Source organism: Trichoderma evansii (assembly GCF_050947405.1).
Source record: "Trichoderma evansii strain SZMC 28006 chromosome Unknown GGI43scaffold_24, whole genome shotgun sequence".
Lineage (NCBI taxonomy): Eukaryota > Fungi > Ascomycota > Sordariomycetes > Hypocreales > Hypocreaceae > Trichoderma > Trichoderma evansii.
Window position 1 is genome coordinate 558,421 of NW_028145182.1, and position 23,664 is coordinate 582,084.

The following is a 23,664-nucleotide window of genomic DNA, read 5'->3' on the forward strand; positions in this document are numbered from 1 at the left end:
TATACCAAAGGTACTCAAGTGCATCGCGAAGCCATCCGAAACACCAAGAGCTCAGAGCCCAAACGAGAGACTTTTTTTTCTTCTTTCGTATTTTACGATCCCTCCTCCTGCTGCTGCTGCTGCTGCGATTTGCTTGTCGTGGCAGTTTTGTTTCCTGTATTATCAGGAAACATTTTGTGAAGTGCGTTCGTTCAGTCGCTCCATCGTGGGTGTCTATCTGCAGGAAACAATCCCTGGTTCCAGCGGCGGGTACTCTCTGAGGCCTGCCATATTGTACACTTGCTTGCAAGTGTACTACCTGGTTCCCGGAGGCGTGGATCGTAGATAGCCCCGTTTGCCTCGACGCATTTTCTGGTCGTACGAGATACTAGCTTTACTCGAAGTACGTTAGGCTTGAGAGAAAGTTTGCCAGCGCGGGAACAAGCATTGCTAACATGGTGACCCACTAGCCTCTTGCGTATATAAAGACATCATGGCTCCCAGTGAATCACAAACAGCACTGCGAATTTCACCTGTGAAGCGAAAGCGCTCACATAATCGAAGCAGTTCGGATGATCTTCGCGAGTTGCGATCGCGTGTCTAGGAAATTCCACGCACTCTGCAAGGACCAACCCCCCGACCAAGTTTAAGCAATCCAACCAAGCGGCATATTCATTCAAGGTCATTCGACAAGACAATGGCGCAGCTTGTTCCTCCAAGCTCCGAAGAGCGCGATCTTTATTATTTCGGGCTACCTTCTTGCCCCAAGCTCGTTGCTCGCTCCAGTTCAATCATAGATCCCTGGGTAAACCCCCAGATGCCCGGCCCTACTACGTTTACAGGCACCATGAACATGTATCCGAAGTCGTTTCTGCCTGCTGGAGATAACACACTACTGCGCCAGCTGTGGAATGATGCAACATCTTCCCTTCGGATACAGATTATGGAAGCTGTCAGTGTCGCTGATTGGACATCGATAAATATTTTGCGTGTTGGCCTGAAAGAAGACTTCCATAACACGCTTCTGATAGCTGTCGCACCGAATTCGATGCCTTGGCGAGAGGGGCACTCGCTTGCATTACGATGCAAAACAATCTTGGAAGAACATGGCATTACAGATATGCATTGCGAGATACGAGAATCTATTGCCACCTTGTGTGCAGATGCTCCTACAGCAGACACTTCCAGTGCCCCAGCTACTGCGCCAGACGACTTCCAGCTATCCTCAGAACCGATCGATAGCTCTTATCCGGCATACTGTGCAGAATTATCTGACAGCCTTGGCATGAAGATTGCCATGAAGGATTTGGACTATGTTGTTGGCACTAAAGGGCTGTATCTCGCACTCCCCTTGTCTACTCCCGAAAGTGAGCGCAGAATTGTGGCCCTAACTTGCCGACATGTGGTGATCAGCTCTCAAACAGAGGGTCTGCAGGAATACCGTCACCAACACTCCCAGCCTTACAAGGAGGTCATTCAAGTAGACCAGCCAACTTATAAAAGAATGATCGAGAGCCTGGAAGCTGAAGCTAAAGATTACCGAGATTGGGCTGACGGGGCAACACAACAAGGTCGCACTCGTACAGCTACTAATCACACTAGATTAGCTATTGAGACAGAGAACCTCGCAAAATCCATGGTTCGATATGCGACTCCTTTCTCCAGAGTGTTCGGCCGTCTTCTCTACTCGCCAGAATTCATCTGCAAGTCTGAAAATGGTTCTCAGTGGCTGAGGGATTGGGCTCTAATTGAACTGCTTCCAAGTCGCCACCAGGCCCAGCTTAGTTCACTTCGGAACAAAGTTTATGTTGGACCCAGACAGACTCTCAATCGTCTCATCAGAGAGAGCGAGCGGGGATGGGCGGGACTCCCGCCTCCTCCAGAAAACTTAGAAGTGGAAGACGGCACTATTACGCTGACGAGGGTCGTTGTTCCTAAGTCAGAGCTTATACGGCCACCACACTTCACTGATTATTCTGACGAGAGAGCAATACTCGTAGCGAAGTATGGAGCGAGGGGAGGACTGACGCTTGGCCTTGGCAACACATTGACATCAGTTGTCCGCTACACTGACACTCTTACGGGTCAAAGACAAACTCCCAGCGAAGAATGGTGTATTACATCGGCCACCGCCACTCATAATCGTCAAGTAGCCTTCTCTGAGCCAGGTGATTCCGGCTCATGTATATGGGATATAAATAAACGAGTTGCTGGAATTTTGGGAGGAGGAGATGGCATCAATCAGCTGAATGACATTACGTACGCTCAGCCTTTGGAGCGTCTGCTTGAGGATATTCGGTCACATGGTTTTGATGTTTCGCTTATTTAGATTTTATTCAGGGATATACACATTCATTTTATGTTTATATGCATTCATTCTTTTAAAGTAAAAAAAATTTCCAGTTCGACTTAATCTAACAAATTTGTAGCGAGTTCCCTCCGTTTCCTCGCTCGTCGCCCCGGGGACTTTTGTTTTCTTCCATTACAAGAGAAAAAACCCTCTCTCCTTAATCCCATGCAAGCACACAAGAGAAAAACAAAAGGGGATTCTTGTTTAAAAAAACACCCAAAACTAAAAAAAGTTTGTCAAGAGAGATCATCAAATTTGGACGCCCCATCTCCTTCTTTACCAGCCCAAAACTACTCCCTTTTCCTCCACCATGCTCAAAACTGTCCCCTAACTTAACCCCGGACGGCAGCTCCCAAAGCTCCGCCGGTGAACTGTGTGCCACCAGCCTGTCGCTGGGTGTTGCCACCACCACGGGGGCCTCCTCTGCCTCCGCGTGCACCTCCTCTGTGGCCTCCCCGGCCTCTGCCGCCTTGTCGCTCAAAGGCGTTTGATGTGCCTTGGGTGCGCTGCTCGAGCGTCCTCTCGTTGGTCTCGATAAGGGCGCTGGCCTTGTCTGATAGGGCGAGGGCGAGGGACTGGAGTCTGCTGAGCTCGACGCCCTTGCGGAAGATGACGTTGTTGGTGACCTGGTCGAGAGAAGCGGCGAGCTCCTCGTGGCTGATCATCTTGCTGATGATGGCAGCGACCTTGGTGGAGTCGAGCTCGAACATGTTGCTGAGGGTCTCGACGGCGAGAGTGTCGTAGAAGGGGGCGTAGGTGAAGAGGTATGTTCGCAGACCCTCCTCCTGGATCTGCTTGGAGAGCATCTCCTTGATCTCCTCGGTGTTGGGCATCAGATCCCAGATCTTGATGCTGTGGATGAAGCTGATGGACTTCTTCCACTCACCGGCGGCGAGAGCCTTGGAGGCCTGCATGACGTGGTCTCGGGTGTTCTCAGGAGGTCCGGTGAAGATTTGTCTCTCGTGGTACTCCAACATGCGGCGGTAAGTCTTGCTAATGACACGCTTCTTCACGTCGGGAGAAGAGCCGGTCTGGGCCAGGAGAGGAATCTCCAGGAGCATGCTGCAGGTCAGGTACACGCACTCGAGCAGCTCGAGGTTGATGTGCATGTGGAAGGGCAGCTGGCGCTGCTTCTCCAGGCGCTCCTGCTCGGGAGAGACCTGGCTGTATCGCTGCATCATGACACCCTGAGCGAGCAGCTCCTTCTGGCGGCCGCTGCCGCAAATCTCTTGCAGGGTGTTCTGAGCATCGTAGATGAGGCCCTTGCGGAAAGCGCAGAGACCGACCTGGACGAGGGTTCGGTTGTACAGGATCTGGCTCTGGATGTCGAAGCCGGTGACAGTCTCCTGCAAGTGTGACATGAGCATCATGTCACGAGCCTTGTAGTAGTCATCGTGTAGGGCAAGGAAGTAGACTTGGGAGAGCAGAGCTCGGGCACGGAGGATACCCTCGCTGTGGGTGTAAAGGTAGGCGCAGAGGACGTTGACCAGCTCTGCAGGCTCCTGGGCCTTGGCACGAGGAGTGGTGGTGGAGTCGACGTTGTCACCAACGGCCTTCCAGCAGTTCTCCTCGAAGGTCTTGACAACTTGAGCAGGCTAAAGCATAAAAGTCAGTATTGATGTGTCTGGATCGGTAGCATATGAATATTCTTCTTACCTTGAAGTAAACGTGCTCCAGTCTTCGCATGATAATGCGGTTGACGCTGTCCTGGGGAACCTCGATGGTCTCATCCTTCTTCAGGGCCTCGTAGTACAGGAGACCACGGAAGATGACGTTGTACAGGGCGCCCTCATCTTGCAGGCGCTCAATGTACTCTGAGGTGTGGGGGTCGATGCTCTGCAGAGATCGGTGCAGCTCGTCGTCGAGTCTCTCGACGTAGGAGACAATGCTGCCAGCAACCTTGATGTGCTTCTCGCCAGGCTGCAAAGTAGGAGGCTTCTCGTCATCATCCCACTCCTCAACGTTCTCAAGCACAACGTACTCGGTAGTGTTGGCGAGAATGGTCAACAGCTGGGACAGCTCCTTCTCAGCGGCCTTCCAGTGCTCCAGAGGCATGACGTTGGTGGTACCAGAGCCGAGGTCGAATCGGGCAGAGACCAGAGTCAGAAGAACACGAATCTGCTGGTAAGGGGTGTTGGCAATCTCGTTGAGTTTCTCCATGACCTTGATCTGGTCAATTCTGTCGGTGTTCTTCTTTCCACGAGTCTCCATGATGCCTCGCAGGTGCTTGAAGATGCTCTCAGGGGTGTACTGCAGAGTACGGCCGCCCTTTCCAACGGTGGCGAAACCCTCATCGGCGGCCTCCTCAGCACCAGCAACATCCTCGAACTTGACGGCCTTGGGGGCCTTGGCGACGGGAACCTCCTCTTCCTCCTCATCTGAAGACCACAGGTAGGTGTCCTTGTCCTCTCGGTAGACGGCAATCTGGTCCTGGTAGTCCTTGTTGGTCTTCTTGACCTTCTGCTTGACGGCGTTGAGGGCACGGGCCTGGGTGGCGTTCATCTTCTTGGGGGTAACCTTCTGCTTCGCAAGAGCCTCATTGACGGACTCTTCGATCTCGGCAATGACCTTGATGTAAGGCTTGGGGATTTTGCTGCCGGCGGGCAGCTTGGTAACCTGTCGGTTCAGCTTGTCGAATTCTATCCAGATAAATCATTAGTGTTGCTATTCGACCATTCGCGTTTCGTGACCGCTGCCATACCATTTGAGATCAGAGTCCAGTCGCCGTTCTTCTGGCCGTTCTCAATCTGCTTGATGGATGTCTCGAGCTCGTCCAGTCGCTTGACCTGCGCGCTCTTGACCTTGTCTCGGACCTCATCGTCGCCTTCGCTATCTGACTCGACGTTGTCTCTCAAGAATCGGAAAGCACCCTGTTTCTGGTCGCCGGCGTCCTTGTCGTCGGCCTCTTCGCTCTCATCGTCGGACTGGTCGAACTCATCAGATTCTTCTTCAGACTGTTCCTGGTCGAGTTCCTGATCCTCTTCTCCGGAGTAGAGTTCTTCCTCGTCGCTGGAGCTCTCGCTGGAGCTGTCGTCACCGCCGCTGCGGAAAAATCGAGACATCTTGGCGGATCTGTTTTCTCGGTTTTTTCTGGTTACAATAATTCTCCTCCCAGGTCGACGAATTCAAGAGCCAGGCCAGGGGCTTCGATGACTCTTTCGAGGTGGCGGGGTTGGTTCAAAACTCGAGGGTCAAAAATTCACTGATTTTTGGTGGGAGGTGGGGCGGCGTCTTGGGGCTTAGCGAGTGCGCTTTGGCTCTGGGTGGCCTGCTGAGGTAATAGCAGATCTGACCACTGGCGTGCCAGCGAAGAGTGCTGCCGGATATTTGCCGTCTGTGCCTGGCCTGACATCAGCAGGCGGAAATAGACGGCTGGATAATTAAGATTCTCGACGCCCTCGGCAAAAGCCAATCTTGAACCTTTTCTCGTCCTACAGCACCAACAGCAGTGCCAATAGCATCTGCCTCACAACTCAATATGACGCCTCTACGCTGCGCAGACGGCGCCTCTGCCGCTCGATCCTTTGTCCAGCTCGCCAAGCGACGATATTCGACCGCTAACCCACATGTACAACAAACACCTCTGGAGTTCCTTGTCCCGCGCAAAGCATCACAGTTCGGGCGTCGTGTGTCGATTGTGCCGACTTCCAGATCATCAGCCCTGTCAATAGGCCAACAAACTACTAGCCGATCTTTCACAGCATCTGCTTCCCGACTCGCCACGATATGCGTACAGAACCCTCTGAAGGACGAGGATGGCAAGGATATGGTACTGGAGATTACCTCAAGGGCAGCCCAGGTATGACTTTTACTGGGACATTGGGCATTTATACTTTTATGTAGACTGCATTACTCACCAGCCATACACTTAGCGTCTCACCGAGATCATGGCCAAAGACAAGAACCCGAATCTAGCGCTTCGAATCCGAGTCGAGAGCGGAGGTTGCCACGGCTTTCAATACCTAATGAGCCTCATTACGATGCCTACAGGAGAAGCACGTGAGGCGTCCACCATTGTTAGCGAGGAAGACAGCATCTTCCAATACGTTCCGGACGAGGCCAGCTCCTCTTCATCGGACAGCAGCGCCAAAGTTGTTCTAGATGAGCCTTCTCTGGAACTTCTCAAGGGTAGCAAGGTGGACTTTACGCAGGAGTTGATTGGGTCACAGTTCAAGATTGTTGATAACCCATATGCGTCAAGCAGCTGCGGATGCGGGACAAGTTTTGACATCAAGATGTAAAGCGTTGTTCTTATTAATCCTCATGTACATTTACCACACTCAGAGGTGGAGACTCTGACTAATGATCACCACTTATATACTTATGAATGATTTTAATGGGTCAAGATACGAGAGCGCATAGAGTGGATACAAAATAGAATAGTATATCACAGTAGGCACGTTTTAACAGCTCATTTTTGAGTGTCACACAGCATGGAAACTCGAGTGTCATTCATCGAATAGTCAATTATCAAAAAGCCAAGTCGTGATACCAACGCCGAGCAACCATGCATGATAGGTATTTCCCTAGTCCCACTCCCAAAAAGACATCCATGAACCCCATTTTTAGTATTTATTAACTTAGTTCATCTGGCGGATGAGGGCGTTGATAGCCTCCTCACGGTTGCCAAGGTCACCACCCTCGATGAAGTGCTTGAACTTGCGGGGACGGAAGCCACCAGTGGGGTTCGAGAGCTTGAAGGGCCACAGGAAGTTGGAGGCCTGCTTGAAGTTGGGGCCAACGGTGAAGATCTCGTGGATGAGATCCTCAACGCAGATGATGCCGTACTTGCCGAGGCTGGCCTCAATGATGGAGTTGTCGGTAAGAGCAACACGCTGCTTCTCGACCTTTCCGTATCCACGCTTGTAGACAAGCTCCTTGATGGACTTCAGGTTGGGGTAACCGTAGGCGATCCAGGGCTCGACGATCTTGAGCATCTCAGTGATGGCCTTGGTGACCTTCAGGAAGACACCGTTGTTGATCTGGAGAAGACGGAGCAGCTGGAGGACCTTGCGGGGCTTAGGGGGCATCTTGTTGATACTGCAAAATTGTTAGTTGCCGCTACTTATTTACATATCTTTGCAGGTTATACATACCCCTTGATACGGACGACGAAGATCAGCTTGGCCTCAGCGGGGATGTAGGCAGAGTCGTCGGCCTTGGCGGCACGGCGAAGACGGATCTTCTCACGCTCAGCAGCGCGGTACTCCTGGACGTACTTCTCGGCACGCTTGAAGATGACGCCACGCTTCTCCTTGTTGGCCTATAACAGTCTTGTTAGCAAATTGTTACAAAACAATGACTGCAATTTGTTCAAAGATGTTCCAAAACAAATATCAGACCCGAAAGAAGGTTAACATTAACGACATCGACACAAAGTGTCTAGTTTAATGTGGTATGTTGTGCATCATAAAGCCATGGGATGAGTGAAGAGGGTATACATACAGCCTTGCGCTTCTCAGTGACGGCAGCACGCTCAGCGCGAGCCTTCTCCTGGCTCTTGCGCTTCTTGAGGAGAGTCTCAGGGACCAGGATCTGGTCGTTGGTGGGGACGGTGCTATATTCAAACTCAGATTAGTACGTAGTCCGCCATACAAGATGTATGGAACAGAGCGCCGATGCAAGAACTGTAGCTGAAATGCGACATTCTCGACAAGGCTGACTCGAGCTGAATTTAATCGGTGAGATAGGGCAGCATTGGCAGCATATTCCAGCAGTGCACAATTGAAGCCTTGGTTAGTCTCATCCGACAACACCTTGGACAAGAAAAATTCGTCCAAGAAATGGTTCATCGCAGGCAGAGACACCAAGGCCATTTTCAGACCTCGTGCTCAATTGCCATAATGCGACAATGGATTTGAGAGAGAAGATGCAGAAAGCAATTTCTTCATCTCCAACACCCCATAACGCCGTCTCTCAGCTCGTAAAACTGAGGGAGGAGTCTCGGGAGGGATCGAGCTGGCAGACCGAATTTCTTTTTCCTGTATTTCCTGTTTCACGAGAAAAACCCAGAAGAAAAAGATTTCATCGGCTGCCCAGCGAGAGGACCACGACAATCTGCAAACAATCGAGACCGGACATTCTGTCCCGAATCGCAAACGCGTTCAGGGAGGAATCACATACGCGGACATTTTGGCGGTGGCTGATGGCGATGTCTGTTGTATCGTCGAAGCTGTGCTTGAAGGGAAGAAAAGAAAATAGCCAGAAAAGAGAAAAAAGAGGGAACAGGACCTTCTTTGGTGGAGCTCACGAAAAGTTCCCCACTCTCAAAATTTTTGGTGGTAGGGCAGGGCTTTAGCAGCTGCAAATTATTGCTTCCCGCGCTGACTTTTTTTTTTTGCGCGCAAATCAGCGAAATTTTTTTGTGTGGAATTTTTATGCCGCGCCCCACCGCCCGTCTAACCGCCCTGCTCGCTCAACCACTACTCCGGCGCAATCATCACGGCGCCTCTTCTCTTTTCCTAGCTCGTCAGTTCTCAACAGCCCCGTGACGAAAAGCCAGACCGTCCGAAAACTTCAAAATGCCCCCCAAGAAGGTCGCCGCTCCTAAGGAGAACATCTCCCTGGGCCCCTCTGCCCGCGATGGTATGTGGAATTGAACATCAATTTGTGGCGGAGAGAAAACTATGTATCTTTTGCGTTTTGGATAAATTTTGGTGGTTGTTGCGCATGAGGGGCAGCTATCTCGAAATTTATACATGCGCAAAAAATATGACTTCAACGCCAAGAATACGCGGACAATCCAAGACAACATGCTAACAGCAATGCTACAGGCGAGCTCGTCTTTGGCGTTGCCCGTATCTTCGCCTCCTTCAACGATACCTTCGTCCACGTTACCGATCTGTCCGGCCGTGAAACCATCACCCGTGTCACCGGTGGTATGAAGGTCAAGGCCGACCGTGACGAGTCCTCCCCCTACGCTGCCATGTTGGCTGCCCAGGACGTCGCCGCCCGCTGCAAGGAGCTCGGCATCAACGCTCTGCACATCAAGATCCGTGCCACTGGTGGTATGTTTTGATCCATAAAAATTCGATATAAGGATTGTCAGAGGACTAATGAAATTTCCAATAGGTAACGGTACCAAGACCCCCGGCCCTGGTGCCCAGTCTGCTCTCCGTGCTCTGGCCCGTGCTGGCATGAAGATCGGCCGCATTGAGGACGTTACTCCTACCCCCTCCGACTCTACCCGCAGAAAGGGTGGTCGCCGTGGTCGTCGTTTGTAAACGTTGTATTTTCTTTATCAAGAAAAAAATACAACACTTGCATACCTGGCCTGGCTTTGGTTTGGGATCAAGGCGGGAGTTGCGCTATCTGGCTCTTTTATGTGGCGTTGAGAAAAAACGAGGAGAACGGCCGTTAAAGCCTGGTCTCCAATTCTACCATTACGCTCGAGTTCTTTTGTCCTTTGTCTTTCACTAGAGAAGGGATATTACTTGGTGTTGGTGCAGTAGACAGTTACAATTTCGCCCGAAGAAGGCTATGAAAAGTTATCTTCCTGTCAGACCAAAACTCTCCTGTGATATGTGACATGTGGTGAAGATCAGTTTTGATGTCTGTAATGAGCAATAACTCAATGAAGAATGAATGAAACAAAGCGAAGCAGCGTATAATCATTAGCTCTATTTGAAATACATTTCTAGCATCCGGTGGGTATCCCAGTTCCCCGAATTATATATACCCAAACTCCTCGCTTAATGTCAAGTTGAAGCAGTGAAGCTTGTGGAGCATATCAAGCTCCCCAGAGTATAAAAAAAAACATTACAGTTCACTTGAATCCTGGTTTCAATGACCACATACCCCTTCCAGTGCTGCTCACCCGGTTCAGCACTCCAACGGTTTCCAGCGCAGACTTGAACTCATCGCTCTGCTTCTTCCCAGGGCAATAAGGATTGAAATGGTCCACCAGCATCTTGCTTGGGACTTTGCCTCCCTGCCGATTGATAAATGTCTTAATCATTGGAATGAAATCTTTGGCCTTCAAGTTCTTTTCAATTCCAGGCGTTCCTGATCGTGAGCTGCTGCCGCTATCCAGGCCCTGGCGGTCGGCAAGGTTACTCATAATACCAGCTGAACTTGGACCACCACGGCGACGGTTTCCGCCCGGTCGACCACCTGTGCCAACCTCGCCAGTCCATGTCACTGTACCAATTGGCACTCGGCGAGCTTCTTCTCCCGAATGTCGAAGATGAGCAGCGGCCTGTCGAGCGACCATGTTTGCCTCTTGACGAAGAACGGCCATATCCGCCTTCATCTTCTGCGGCCCGTTGACAATCTGCTCATGGTCGTAGGCGCTATTCACGGATCGCGCAAAGATACCCTCAAGCATTCGCTTCTCTTCATGGGCGGATGGGTCTTCTTTGACTTCTTCCATCGCAGCTACCAAGTCCAGATTCTTCAGTTCACCCTCTGTTTTAACTTGGCTCATATTCCCAATAGATATTAACGTCTTTGTATCGGAGTTGTCTTTATTCTTCTTCAAGTTCACCTCCGCTCCTTTAAAAACTTCACTTCTTGCCGCCGCGGCATCTGTATGTTTGTCAAAAGTGAATAAATCGTAAAGATCTGAGAGGTCGTAAGAGCTCCGCTGCTTCGGATCTTTAAGTACTTTGTTTGTCATGAATTGCTTGAAGATTTGCCGATGATAAATCTTCTCTTCGATTGTGCCCTCCGTCATTAGTCGATAGATCTTAACAGGCTTGCTCTGGCCCAGTCTCCAAGCTCGCTCTCGCGCTTGCAAATCAGTGGAAGGATTCCAATCTGGATCAAAAATAATGATTCGATCAGCGCCAGTAAGGTTGGTACCCAATCCTCCGGTTCTGGTCGTCATGAGAAACACGTGGATGTCAGGGTCAGTGTTGAATTTGTCAATCATCGGCTGTCTTTGATCGATGGGTGTTTCGCCATCCATTCTCAAATAAGAGATTTTGCATTCCCTCATACACTTTTCAATTATATTGAGCATCTGTTTGCCTTGCGAAAATAACAACATCTTGTGTCCATTTGGAATCATCACTTTCTGCAAAAGATCTTTAGTGAGCTGTAACTTTGCAGACAGCTTTGGATTTCCATAATCGTAGCCTGGCTTGCTCGAAAGAGACTTGTCCAACAGGTCGGGGTGATTACAAATCTTTCGAAGGATATCAATGCCATAAAGCGACTGGCGTTTCCTACTCAGGATAGCAGCCACTTCATCAGACCCAATAAATCTCTCGTATGCTTTGCGTTGGCTTTCTGTCAGCTTACAGAACAAGACCTGCTCTGTCTTTTCGGGAAGATCTGCAGCCACATCGACTTTCAGTCGCTGAAGTAAATACTCGTTGATTGTCTCTTTCAATGCCTCGGCGCACTTCTCAGCAGTCATTACTTGTAAATTTGACGCGTTTGCATAACCTCCTTGTCGAATAGGAATCTCAAATTGTTGTTTAAAGTTGACAAGAGTTCCTAAACGCATCGGATAGATGAAGTCGAAGAGTGACCACAGCTCTGTCAAATTGTTCTGCACGGGAGTTCCAGACAAAATGACTCGGTTTGGTGTGTTAAGCTCCTTGCAAGTGACGGTAATTTCAGCATTTGGATTTCGGATTTTATGGCCTTCGTCAAGAACAGCATAATCCCACTCAACATGTAACAATTCGTTAGCATAGGTTTGAAGGCCAGTATACGTGGTGACCAAGACATGGCCCTTCTGGACTACTCCTTTGACGATCTTTCTTGCAGCTTTTTCGGATTTGGTAGCCATTGGGCTAAAATGTTCCACGTCGTACTCGTCTTCAGCGGTAGGGTTAAGCATTCCGCTGCCGGAAGAATGCAAAATGGAGACACGCAGAGGCGGCCACCAGCGATGGAACTCGCTTACCCACTGGCGAAGAAGCGTAGCCGGAGCAACTACAATGACCGGTTTCTTGAGCTTTTTGCTGTAGTGCAGAGCAGCGACAAAAGCAATAAGCTGGACAGTTTTACCAAGGCCCATTTCGTCTCCAATGATGCCTCCAACTCTCTGCTTATACAGTTCAGCTAGCCATTGTACACCTGTCTTTTGGTATCCAAACAGCGACGGGTAGATGTCACCTGGAAGTTTAAGATCGTCGGTAAAGTAATGATCCGCCACGCCAGGAGCCGGCTTGAACCACTCTTGCTCCTCGTCATCGCTATCTTCAGGGTGTGTAGCAGACTCAGCTTGACGTTTTGCTCGTCTCGCTCGGCTTCTTCGGTCAACCCAGTCCTTGAGTCGCCTCTTGTAATGAGCTTCGTTACCGTCATCAATCTTACTAAGATCAATTCCATCTTGCTCAGCGGCCTTTTCTTTTATTTTAGCTTTGCGACGCTGTTGACGAACAAGATCATCTTCCGTTGTTTGCTGCCACATGGCCGAATCGTGAGATTCTGAGCCAGAGGAATCTTCTGGTTGAAAATCAGCAGATGCCTCACGCTTAATTTCTCTCTCAACCTTTCTCTTCTTCCGTGGTCGAAGTGAGAACTCGGCTTCGACGGCACTTGTCTTGGGCACTGGTGGTGGTGTTTCTTCCTCCGCAAAACCAGGGCGTCGAAGTAGCTGGTGAGACTGCGGCCCTTCACCAGCCTCATTGCCAAGTTGCTCCGCAGCAGCTTCTTCTTCAGCGTCTAAGAGAGTGTCGGCCAGTTGACCCTCGATACCAGCAGGGCGCGATCCTCCAAGTTTGGAGAATGGGGTGATCTTTCCGGTTCGGATAAGGTATTCACGATTACTTTCTCCAGGCAATCTAATAGACTTGGTCTGGCTCATGTTGTGTAATGGATCTTCCTGGTGTCGCTTCTGCATTCGCGATTCGAAATCAGTAATATCCAGGGTAGCTTGGCTGATTTCTTGTTCGAGCTTAGTTATCTCATTTTGTATGGTTCGAGACTGGTATGGATTGCCAGCAGCCTTTTCCAACCGCTTCTTTTCCTTGTCAAGCTGTCCTTTAAGCCGGTCTCGGGTTAGTTCCAGTTTGACTATCCGATTACGATCCTTTTGGTCCTTAGCCTCCATCAGCGCCGCATTGGCTTGCATGGTAATATCCCGTTCTAGTTCTGACTGGTCTCTCACAGTCCCAGAAAGGTTCTTCAGCGCATCTTCTTCACTGATCCCGATGGGTGCTTGATCTTCAGATTTGATATTTGGCGTCGACTCATTTTGAGCATCCGCCATCATTTCGCTGTGTAAGGCACTGTGGCCTTCGCCAGCGTCCTTTCTTTCCATCTCACTTTCAGAATCCATAATAACTGCCTTTCTATAATCGCCAGCCGCGATGGCTCCACAATGCTTGCGACGCCAAGGAGTTCACGGTTGCGACGAAATCGACCTGCTGGCGAGTGAAAATTCTATGTCCGGGCTTGCCGAAACTTTCTTTCACCTTTGCATCATTATGCCATATTCTTTTACTGCGGTTTTCTGTGACGAGAAAAAGGTTCAAAGAACTGTGGTGAAGATGCAGAAAAGTAAAAAATTCGTGATCGCCGGCGAGAGTTCACGCAGATGGATGATTCAAGAGCGTTCACCTTTTAGGCAGGGGTGGCAAAGGAGCGAGGCGGTGATTGGTCAGCACGGCCAGGATCCACAGATCGACTTCAGGCAGCGCATCCGCTTCTTTGCATGGACCATGTCACGTGGTCATGAAAGCGCTTTACAGTGAGTTGAGGCTGAACTTCAAAAATGATTGATTGCAAGATAAGCCAGTCATGTATTACGGATGTACTTCTCACTGGTGTGATAATAATGGCTTATAGGGAGGAACTGAGAAAGAAATAATTTCTAGATATTGCTATTACAACCGATCTTACAAGAAAGATCTACATGCATAGGGCGCTGATTTGCATTTGTGCTACATGTTACTTAGTACATACATGTAATCTGCGTGTGTATTGCGCCCTTACGCATTTGTGACTCATTATATTTACATCTACTGAAATGTTTATTCTCATTTTTAGGACATAAAAATATCTAGCAAATATTTTATATGTTTCATCATTTTCGCCTTGAATTTAAGCTCATTCTCGCTTGTAGTATTTTCCATAGCAACAATATGATGTTAACCTAGACCTGCCCCTCATCTCGGCGGCTTACATAAATTTAAGTGAAGCTCGCGCTTTCATCTACATACAACTTATTATTTTGTCGCTTCCATTGAGCCCTCACTATGGCTATTTGGACAAGATTAATTACTCGTCGCCCTCAGATATCAATTACCAAACTCTATTCACAGAATTCTATTCCAATTATTAAGCCTATGGCGGCTTACTCTACGCGGCCATCATGGCTCAAATCCCTCCTAGATGACACAAGCCCTGCCCCCAAGCTATACGCTTGGAGTCCAGCCAATATAGACGGCAATATCGCTAGCAATATTAATTCTAATCAACCTATTTCTGACGACCTAGATGGCCGCATATTCATTCTTGGTATTGGAAATCTAGGCCGTCTCTATGCCAGCTGTCTTTCCATGCAATCTCCTCGCCCTCCCATCACTCTCGTTGTACACAGAAAGGAGCTTTTATCTCAATGGATTCAAGGCCCTGGACTTGAAATCGTGCGTCTGGGACAAGTATATGGAGGCAAAGACGAGTTCCAGATTGAGTGGTGGACTGAAGAGGCTCCCTCCCACGGTCCTGTCAGAGAGATCGTCAATGCAGGGAAGATTCGCAACCTTCTCGTGGTAACCAAAGCCGCCGCTGCCATGCCTGAAACCGATAGACTTCGACGATATCTAGATAGCAGTAGCAGTGTGGTGTTTGTTCAAAACGGCATGTCAAAGCTGTGGCCACCTCATGGACAAGAATACATATCTAAACGGTATCCCAATGGCGATGGGCCTAATATTTTAGCCTGTGTCACGAACCATGGCGTCTACTCAGAAGGGCCATTCAAAAGCGTTCATGCTTCGCCAGCTGACACTGCTATCGGACCTGTCTTGGTGAATGAAAACACTCAGCAGATCGCACCTAGCGTAGCGTATCTTACAGAAGCTATCACAACGGCTCCGGCCCTCAACGCAAGGTCTATATCTAGAGCTGATCTCTGGGTCTCGCAGCTTCAAAAATTGGTTGTAAATGCTTCCATAAATCCACTCACTGCGATTCTCCGTTGCAAAAACGGTGTCCTCTTTGAGGATCCTCATGGCGTTACCGCCAAAGTTTTGGACCGTCTTCTACAAGAAGCCAGTGCTATCCTTCAAACTCTCATCAATCATCCCAGCAGTACAAATATTCTTGCTTCTGACGCCAAAAGTGCCCAATCATTGGACGCTCTGAGAGAGGAGCTCACTGCTCGCTTTTCCCACGATCGACTTCGTTCAATGCTCTACAAGATTGGCGAGATTGTCAAAGAGAATTCTAGCTCCATGTTTCAAGACGTACAAGCCGGGAAAAAGACAGAAATTCGAGACTTTAATGGTTGGCTGGTTGAGACTGCAAATTTCCTGAACCAAGATGGCAGTAGTCAGCGAGGCTTGGATGCGTCTTGTCACCATGCTTTGATCGATCTAGTAGAATCAGGCACTATTATGAATGAAGAAGAGTTAGGAAAGCATATTTTGTCATCATAGAATATTTTTATTCATTTATTTAAAAAATAGTAGTATACAAAAAAGATAATGCTGACAGTCGTTTGCTTCGAATTTGAGTTGTTGCACTTAGTTAATAACACATGATTTCGCTAATGCATTTTTTTTAATTGTCGTTTGCAAACGTAAATGGAGAAGCATCATCAACCTGAATATTGAATAGCTCCCACACTCGATCACAGCAACCCATCGGCGTAACCCCACTTCCAACTCTCTGCGCAACGATTCGCCATTTCTCATCTTCATAACTTTGTAGAGCTTCTAGAAGTCTCTGGTCCTGGATTTGAAGTCAGTCAGATGTTGACTATTGTGAAGTGGTGAAAGGCATAAGTAAGATGAGATACTTACCATCTCTCTGGTCCATGGCATGGTCTCTGCTCTCAACTTTGTGCAATAACGCACTTGCAATGTGCCTGAATTGCGTCCTGGGAAGAAGTCGGCAATTTGTTTCCACGTGAGGTTTTTCTGTTCCTTGAGCTCAATTAAGAGCTGGTCCTCTTCTGGGGTAAATCTGATCCTGGGTCGTTGCGGCCGTCTTGCGGGAGAGGGCATCCCTTCTTGTCCAACCAGACTGTGCAGGCTGTCGCCATACTCTTTACGCATTGAGCTCCATTGGTCTGTCTCTGGTAGCCGGTGATGATGATAAGAAGGCTGAGCCCGTGACCTAGTACTGCCCGAAGCTTCAGCGTACTCGTATGCGTCTGAGTAAGACCCGGCGTATGGATTTCTGACACTATCGTAGCTAGTTGGTGATAAAGAGCTTACTGAGCTTGCATCCTCTCGGTAGTGCCTGGAGTCTTCATCCATGTCCACGGCGGAATAGTTGCGGTGATAAGACAATGCTGCCATTGAGTCATATCCCCCATTGTATAGACTTCGCCTTCCGTTATGATCCATTGTTGCTTTGTTGACTTGTTGACTAATATTCTAGTAGTTGATCTGTGTTACCTGGAATTAATTTCTCTATAGAGGAGTCGTTATGAGATAGATATATAAAATATCCGTGTACACAAATGAGATAAATGTAGAATGTGAGAATGCCTTCATTGCCTCCCCTCTTTTCTCAACACCAGGCAAAATTGAAAGGCATAATTTTGCCACCGCCTCTGCACTGGCTTAGAATCCATGTTCATGCCGTTGTAAGCCAAACGCATAAGTTTCAGCAATACGGACGATGTTGGATGTGTGTCTTTACCACAGCGCTATTGAACATGGGCTAATTGTCCCGAGGAGAATGTAGCCAAAGATATCATAGCTTCTGATAGTCCAAAAGTGGAAAGAGGATCAACTTATCTAGTCTGATAATGAAAAGCTATAACAGGTAAAGAGGCGTGGCGAATTTCCGCTTCGGGCGCCAAATCGACTTTTTGCATAAATGTCAAAATGCCTATACCAAAGAAGGTTTACCGACAAAGAGGATCATAGAGCCTGTGCTTCGGGCTGTGCTAGCAGATGCCGTGTTTAAGCATCCCGTAAGCCTCGGTAGGGAGATCGGAATTCTGCGATGGGCTCATCTAAACTAGAGAATACATGTGCGAGATGCTACGCAGATCGGGAAGATTCATGCAACTCATTAACATCTGATCTACGAGGAGATGGAGGGCTGAGAATACGACGGGCTATAATCGGAGGTATTATTGTATTAATAGGGTGGTGGCAGTGACGGCACGAAAATGGGAAAGCTGCAGTGCGATGCTTATCAGATTGGTATGCAGAGACAGGGGCTGTGAACACTTGGGGCTGGAATCGCGATCCCGGTGTCAAGTCGTCAATCTATCAGACTCGGATCAAAGGCACCGAGCCGTTCGCATAACTTGTGAGGCCACTTTGGAGGGATTGCCGAAATGAATTCAATGCGCAGCATCAGGAGGGCTGCTTGACAAGTCGGAATTGGATCATTCCGATCGTAAAACTCGGTGTTCCCGTCTCGGCTTACTCCGCACGGGGATGCTCAAGTTGGGAAGCTGGTGTGCCTCTCAATTGACACTAGGCCACTGAAGCGGCCAACAAACTTACACGTATACCACAACGACTTTTACAGATATCGGTGCCTGACCATGATGTCGCATCTCGCGCTTACATGGTAAATGTGCCTGAAGATACCATTATGATACGTCATACAGAAATGCTTTTCACACATTGGATTCAATTACAAGTGTGGAGCTTATGATTGTCGTTTGCAGAGCTGTAGAGGGTATGTTGGACAGGTTCTTAACTAAACTAATTCTCTTGTGAGATGGAGAAAAGAGTGCCTTGTGTATTATTAGGTATAACTTTACATTTCACGAAAAAGCAAAGAAACGCTGTCATCAGAGATCTTGTTATACCTAGGTAGCCAAAGACGAAAGTCGAGGTACCAGAAACGAGATGTTCCACAGATTAGTGCAACCTCTCGACTCTGGTAACTCTGGCTATTATCCGTATAGCTGGATACTGGCAAAAATATAACAGCTAACACATGTAGCTACATGTCGTCATTTGTGAAATGGGGGTAAGCGAGAAATAAAGGAAATAAGGAATGTTATAACAATAATCACACAACTAGATTATTACGCACGCTGTTGTTCTACTACCTCTATTGCCTCTATTGCCTCTATTGCCTCTATTGTCTCTACTGATTCTACTGCTTCTCTTAAACTTTTAATAGCTTTTAATGTTCATGTTTCTATGTGGGTTTGCATTTTCATTTTGCGATCCATGCTCTTATCCCTCTTGCCAACAAAGTAACAGCAGTTAATGGCCATTTGAGAAATTTTATGGGGTAATTCATCAACTGGGTTGCGAAAATATCTAGTTGTATGTAGTATGAACTGTACGACGCACCACCCCTCTTCTAAAACTTGGCCTATTAAAATAGGTTATACAGGGATCGTCACCGCCAGGCTACTGCACGAACTCATGATGAGCCAATTGCCAGCCTTGTCTGCTGTTCCAAGCCTGACTCCTTTATAAATTATTAACCCGTCATTGGACACACGTGTTTGAGTGGTGTGCCAGTATATGCCGCAAGATGCTTATTATAACCGACACAGATATAATGGTCACTTGGGCTGCTTTGCGCCTGCCACTTTTATACTGAGACATCAATTGCTAGCTATCATGAAGTATCGCCGGAATCAGAATATAGATGGCCAGCATTCGCAAAATCTCGGGAAATACTGTGGGAGACAATGCGACAATCATCCAGGGCGATTTCAATGCGACATTTAGCACAGGTACATATGCATGGGAGCCATTTTCTTAGGTATTTGCAACCTGGCTGACATATATTTCTGGTAGACCTCAAAAATGAAGATAGGCTGTTTCTCGATAAAATCGGCAAAACTGATCCTTTTTACGACAAGAAAAGAATTTTAGATATAAAAGGCCCCCTTTTACAGGAATCCTTTGAATGGATTCTGGATCATGAACACTTCCAGAAGTGGCGTAATTCCACAAAGAGCGGCGCAATTTGGATTAAGGGAGATCCTGGAAAAGGAAAGACGATGCTCCTTTGCGGCATCGTTAATGACCTGGAACAAAATCCTGGAATAAACTCCAATCTTGCTTATTTCTTCTGCCAAGCCACGGATAATAGGATTAACACTGCTGCTGCCGTGGTTGAAGGGCTTATCTTTTCACTTATCGAACGACGCCAAAAACTTTTTGAACGACGTCAAAGATTTCTTAGACGACAACAAGAATATCTTGATAAACATCAAAAAGATATTAAACGCTATGAAAACCTTATCACAAAACATTTAAAACCACATCAAGAATTTCTTAGCTCTCTTCGTAATAAATTCGGAGACAAAATGGGCCAACTCAGCGGGCCCAATGCATGGCAAATTCTATGCGATATATTTTTAGCGGTGGTTCAGAACAATGCCTTACGAAATGTCGTCTGTGTTATTGATGGTCTTGATGAGTGCGAGCACGACGTGAAACCGCTTTTGAATCTTATTGTTAGAACAAGTGGCCAAGTTAAGTGGCTGCTCTCAAGTCGAAATGTAAAAGACATAGAACGAGGGCTCCGAAATATCGACGATTCTCGAAGACTTGTCCTGGAACTTAAAAGAAATGCGGAATGTGTCTCCCAATCAGTTGATACGTATATCGACAATTCTATCCGAGATATTGAGGCGCTCGAGGGCGATGAACACCTCCAAACGAAAACAGCTGACACCTTGAAAATCAAGGCAGAGGGAACTTTTCTCTGGGTATCGCTCGTTGTTGAACAGTTACGTGATACAGATCGCCGGAATATAGAAGAGGTATTAGAGGAGCTACCTATTGGTTTAGAAAACCTCTATGACATGATTATGAAACGAGCCACAGAGAAATTAAGAGAGAAAGACCGAAATATCTGTCAAATTCTTCTCTCAGTTATCACCATTGCTGAAAGGCCTCTCCGACTTGAAGAGCTCCTTGAATTCATAAAGCTTCAGTGCAAAGGTTATATAATCGAGTACGACATGCGCGATATGCGCGATATAGTCAAAGACTGTGGGTCTTTTTTATCTATAAAAGATGACACTGTCTATTTTGTCCATCAGTCGGTTAAGGACTATATGGTTGGAAAAGGTGCTAAGAGCGTTTTCCCCTCGGGAATTGGATACCAACATTCTGAAATGTTCAAGAATTCGCTGCGTGGGATGTCCCGCATTCTTACATACAACATCTATAACGCTAAGGCTCCTGGAACTTCGCAATACAAAATCTCTCCTCCACATCCTGATCCCTTGGGCCCTATATCATATTGCTGCGCATTTTGGGCTGAACATCTGGTTCAAAGTTGCCAGCATGAAAAAACCAATGTGGAAGAATTCTTAAAAGACGACGGAATTCTTTACTGTTTCCTGAAGGACAAATTCCTCTGCTGGTTAGAATCTTTAGCCCTCTTGAAAGCTTTCAACCAAGGCATAGATGCCATTGATAAAGTCAAAAACATTATTTCAAGACGTTGCGAATGCCAGGATAGTCAGTACGATATTGGGGAAATGACATGTGCACATGGGAAAAACCGTCTCAAAGTATTTATTGATGACGCTTGGAAATTTATTAGCAACTGTGAAAAATACGTACGCGATTTCCCCCTACAGCTTTATTATACGCCTTTTGTTTTTGGGGACAATAACAACACAATTAACAAGACATTTCAACAAGCTGTTTATGTTAAATTTGGAGATTTGCCTACTTTTATAAACATGCCGCCGAGGCGATTTTCCTGTATGCAGGTTCTCAGACCTAAAACATCTCTCAAATCGCTACTCTTTTCTCCCAACTCATCCCTTCTATGTATAACACATAAGAATGGTGCAATGTCTCTCTGGAGAACCGCATCAGGCACTCTGGAACGCGAAATTGAGCTGAATGTAGATGTGAAAGGGATGAGAATCGACCCTCAGCTTGGCACTAACCATCACATCGCTTTTTCGTCCGATCCAAACCAACTAGTATCCGTATCTAGCGAAGGTGTCGTGCAAACGTGGTCCATCGATAACGAGATGCAGGTGCAGCGACATCGCCTTAAGCTTATAGATGGAACAGAGAGGGTTATTGCATTGTCACAGAACGGAGATCTGGCGGCATCAGTCCAAACAAGTGGTGTTGGACAGCTGATTGTCTGGACGACCAAAACTGGTGATCAATTGCAATCGATTCGCCTGGAAAATATATCAAATCTTTTCAGTGCAATCTTTTCGCCTAACTCTACACTAATAGCCTTGATAGACAAGTCTGGTGTTACCATTTATTCCGTCCAGACAGGGTTAGATATTCAACATCTTCAGCGGCCACTTGCACTATGGGATAGCCAAAGGTATGAATACAAAACGCTATCTAAATTTTCACCTAATTCTGAAATCTTCGCCTATGTATACGATAGCCGCAATATTGACCTCTGGTGTACTAATACGTGGACAATAATGCAACGTATTAAGCTGGAAAATTTCACATATTACGATAATATAGACCAATTTGCGTTCTCACCTAATTCTGCAACTTTTATTATAGGTGCAATTGATACTTTGCACTTTGGAAGAACTACAACAGGTCAATACCAGCGATACATCTTACCAGAGGCAACGGAAGACATTACGTTTTTTTCTCCTAGCTGGAGTTGGACAAAGTCATCGTGGTTTCTAGCCGCTGAAACGGATGGAAGGGTAGAAATTTGGGTGGTTAATACAGCAGATGCATCAGTTGAAGCTCACAATACTGACTTTCTTTCTGGAGGCACTACCTACATATCACCAGATTCTAAATTGATAGCGGCATTAGATTACTGGAATCGCGATATTAATATATTCGCCGCAGATAGTGGTGAGATAGTTCGGGTGCTCGAAAGAAAAAAGTCTTTCTGGAGCAAGCTAGCGTTCTCTCCTAGCTCATATTTCCTTGCTGGCCAAGTTGACGGCACAGACGATATTCACATCTGGGACGTCAACACAGGGACAGTCATACAGGAGCTCCAAGGCCCGGGCTACAGCAGAACGGCGATAGCATTTTCACATGATTCAAAACATTTAGTCACATGCTATGATAACGTCGCAGGTTATTATAAAGATTATTCTAAGGGTCTTGTGAGGATTTGGCACGTGGAATCTGGCCATAATTTGTACGAGTTCGGCCGTGAAGTAAGCGAATATGGGATGTGCGCCGTGGCTATTTCTACTGACTTGAAACTCGTTGCAATATGCGATCTTGATTATGTGGTACAATTGTGGGAGCCACGCGCCGGCCATTGCGTCCACAAATTCATACAGTGGGATGCAATCAATCTCACCTTTTCGTCTGATTCTGCAATTTTAGCTGTCACAAGCTGGGGATCAGAGAAAGATGAAGTCCAAATCTTGGACACAGCTACCGGTATTTGCTTGTTTCAGATTGACACTCAAGTTGGAGATCGCGTGGCATTTTTTGACCCTGCCAATGGTGATATTCTGACTGATCGATTTATTTTTAAAAACTCTTCTTGGAAGCACTGGCATAAATTTCCACGACAGGGTTATTCACACAATGGGGTTTGGATTTGTTTAGGAGGGCAAGAAACCTTGCTCATCCCATACGAGTTCAGGCATGGGTCCATGGGGCGTCCAGTATTGTCGGAATCTTTAGTGGCATTTACAAGCATCGCAGACCAAGTCATAATCGTCAAATTTCCCTATTGTGGGGACCTGAAGAGGCAAGAAACAAAGATGTTGGATGCGTATAACACCAGCCATCCTGATTTGAACCTTGACATTACTTCAAATATAGATGCTGGTTACTTGGTCGATGAGAATTCTAATCCCAATGCAGCGAAGAAAAGAAAAAAAGGATAATTGAACGGTTTTGTGGGTGTTGAAGAAGTTCTATCTACTTTAATTAAAAATTCATGGCGGGACTTTTTTTTGTTCTCGTACCATTTACTACCTGGGTAATATCAAGAATCTGGTTTACAAGATTTATCTTATTGCTTCCAGACATGAATTATATTTGTCTCCTCTTCCTAAGAGCGCCTTGAAGTTGTTGCGCATATGTAATAACATGTAAAACTTTTAGAGAATTGTTATTCAACACCCCGGTTTCGTTATCCAGCAGCCCTGTTATAGTTAAATCACCCGGTCAGTCCACTTACCTATATATATATATGAAATATATAACACTTAAAAATAGTAAAAGCAGTAGAGACAGTAGAGGCAGTAGAAGTAGTAGAAGTAGTAGAAGTAGTAGAAGTAGTAGAAGTAGTAGAAGTAGTAGAAGTAGTAGAAGTAGTAGAAGTAGTAGAAGTAGTAG

At 47.1% G+C, this 23,664-nt stretch overlaps 9 protein-coding genes across 9 annotated transcripts; 5 read left to right on the top strand and 4 right to left on the bottom strand.

Moving 5' to 3' along the window:
* The first annotated feature begins 82 nt into the window (after positions 1–82).
* On the top strand, positions 83–2,995 carry GGI43DRAFT_430508 (uncharacterized protein). The gene has a single exon (XM_083209264.1). The coding sequence runs from the start codon at positions 677–679 to the stop codon at positions 2,306–2,308; it is 1,632 nt and encodes a 543-aa protein (XP_083056962.1). The 5' UTR covers positions 83–676; the 3' UTR covers positions 2,309–2,995.
* On the bottom strand, positions 2,295–5,600 carry GGI43DRAFT_415235 (translation initiation factor eIF3 core subunit c). The gene is made up of 3 exons (XM_083207133.1): positions 5,031–5,600; positions 3,986–4,968; positions 2,295–3,924 (listed from the first exon to the last, which is right to left on the bottom strand). Exons 1-3 carry the CDS (start codon positions 5,389–5,391, stop codon positions 2,662–2,664), a joined length of 2,607 nt encoding a protein of 868 aa, XP_083056963.1. The 5' UTR covers positions 5,392–5,600; the 3' UTR covers positions 2,295–2,661.
* A 207-nt stretch (positions 5,601–5,807) lies between these two features.
* GGI43DRAFT_425406 (HesB/IscA family protein) lies at positions 5,808–6,570 on the top strand (the record flags this gene model as incomplete). Its single annotated transcript, XM_083208504.1, has 2 exons — positions 5,808–6,128; positions 6,202–6,570. 2 exons carry the CDS (start codon positions 5,808–5,810, stop codon positions 6,568–6,570), a joined length of 690 nt encoding a protein of 229 aa, XP_083056964.1.
* Positions 6,571–6,909: 339 nt separating this feature from the next.
* GGI43DRAFT_425407 (60S ribosomal protein uL30) lies at positions 6,910–7,976 on the bottom strand (the record flags this gene model as incomplete). Its single annotated transcript, XM_083208505.1, has 4 exons — positions 6,910–7,369; positions 7,426–7,592; positions 7,775–7,886; positions 7,939–7,976. 4 exons carry the CDS (start codon positions 7,974–7,976, stop codon positions 6,910–6,912), a joined length of 777 nt encoding a protein of 258 aa, XP_083056965.1.
* Positions 7,977–8,564: 588 nt separating this feature from the next.
* On the top strand, positions 8,565–9,830 carry GGI43DRAFT_415244 (40S ribosomal protein uS11). Its single transcript, XM_083207134.1, has 3 exons — positions 8,565–8,914; positions 9,103–9,336; positions 9,401–9,830. The coding sequence occupies exons 1-3, from the start codon at positions 8,851–8,853 to the stop codon at positions 9,550–9,552; spliced, it is 450 nt and encodes a 149-aa protein (XP_083056966.1). The 5' UTR covers positions 8,565–8,850; the 3' UTR covers positions 9,553–9,830.
* GGI43DRAFT_211059 (DNA-dependent ATPase RAD26) lies at positions 9,521–13,849 on the bottom strand. Its single transcript, XM_083200213.1, has one exon. It carries the CDS (start codon positions 13,563–13,565, stop codon positions 10,095–10,097), a length of 3,471 nt encoding a protein of 1,156 aa, XP_083056967.1. The 5' UTR covers positions 13,566–13,849; the 3' UTR covers positions 9,521–10,094.
* A 432-nt stretch (positions 13,850–14,281) lies between these two features.
* GGI43DRAFT_415247 (ketopantoate reductase PanE/ApbA C terminal-domain-containing protein) lies at positions 14,282–15,973 on the top strand. The gene has a single exon (XM_083207135.1). It carries the CDS (start codon positions 14,485–14,487, stop codon positions 15,886–15,888), a length of 1,404 nt encoding a protein of 467 aa, XP_083056968.1. The 5' UTR covers positions 14,282–14,484; the 3' UTR covers positions 15,889–15,973.
* Positions 15,951–17,200, bottom strand: GGI43DRAFT_211022 (SANT/Myb-like DNA-binding domain-containing protein). Its single transcript, XM_083200212.1, has 2 exons — positions 16,255–17,200; positions 15,951–16,183 (listed from the first exon to the last, which is right to left on the bottom strand). The coding sequence occupies exons 1-2, from the start codon at positions 16,801–16,803 to the stop codon at positions 16,013–16,015; spliced, it is 720 nt and encodes a 239-aa protein (XP_083056969.1). The 5' UTR covers positions 16,804–17,200; the 3' UTR covers positions 15,951–16,012.
* Positions 17,201–18,771: 1,571 nt separating this feature from the next.
* On the top strand, positions 18,772–23,491 carry GGI43DRAFT_415250 (WD40 repeat domain-containing protein). Its single transcript, XM_083207136.1, has 2 exons — positions 18,772–19,121; positions 19,186–23,491. The coding sequence occupies exons 1-2, from the start codon at positions 19,034–19,036 to the stop codon at positions 23,208–23,210; spliced, it is 4,113 nt and encodes a 1,370-aa protein (XP_083056970.1). The 5' UTR covers positions 18,772–19,033; the 3' UTR covers positions 23,211–23,491.
* The last annotated feature ends 173 nt before the right edge of the window (positions 23,492–23,664 follow it).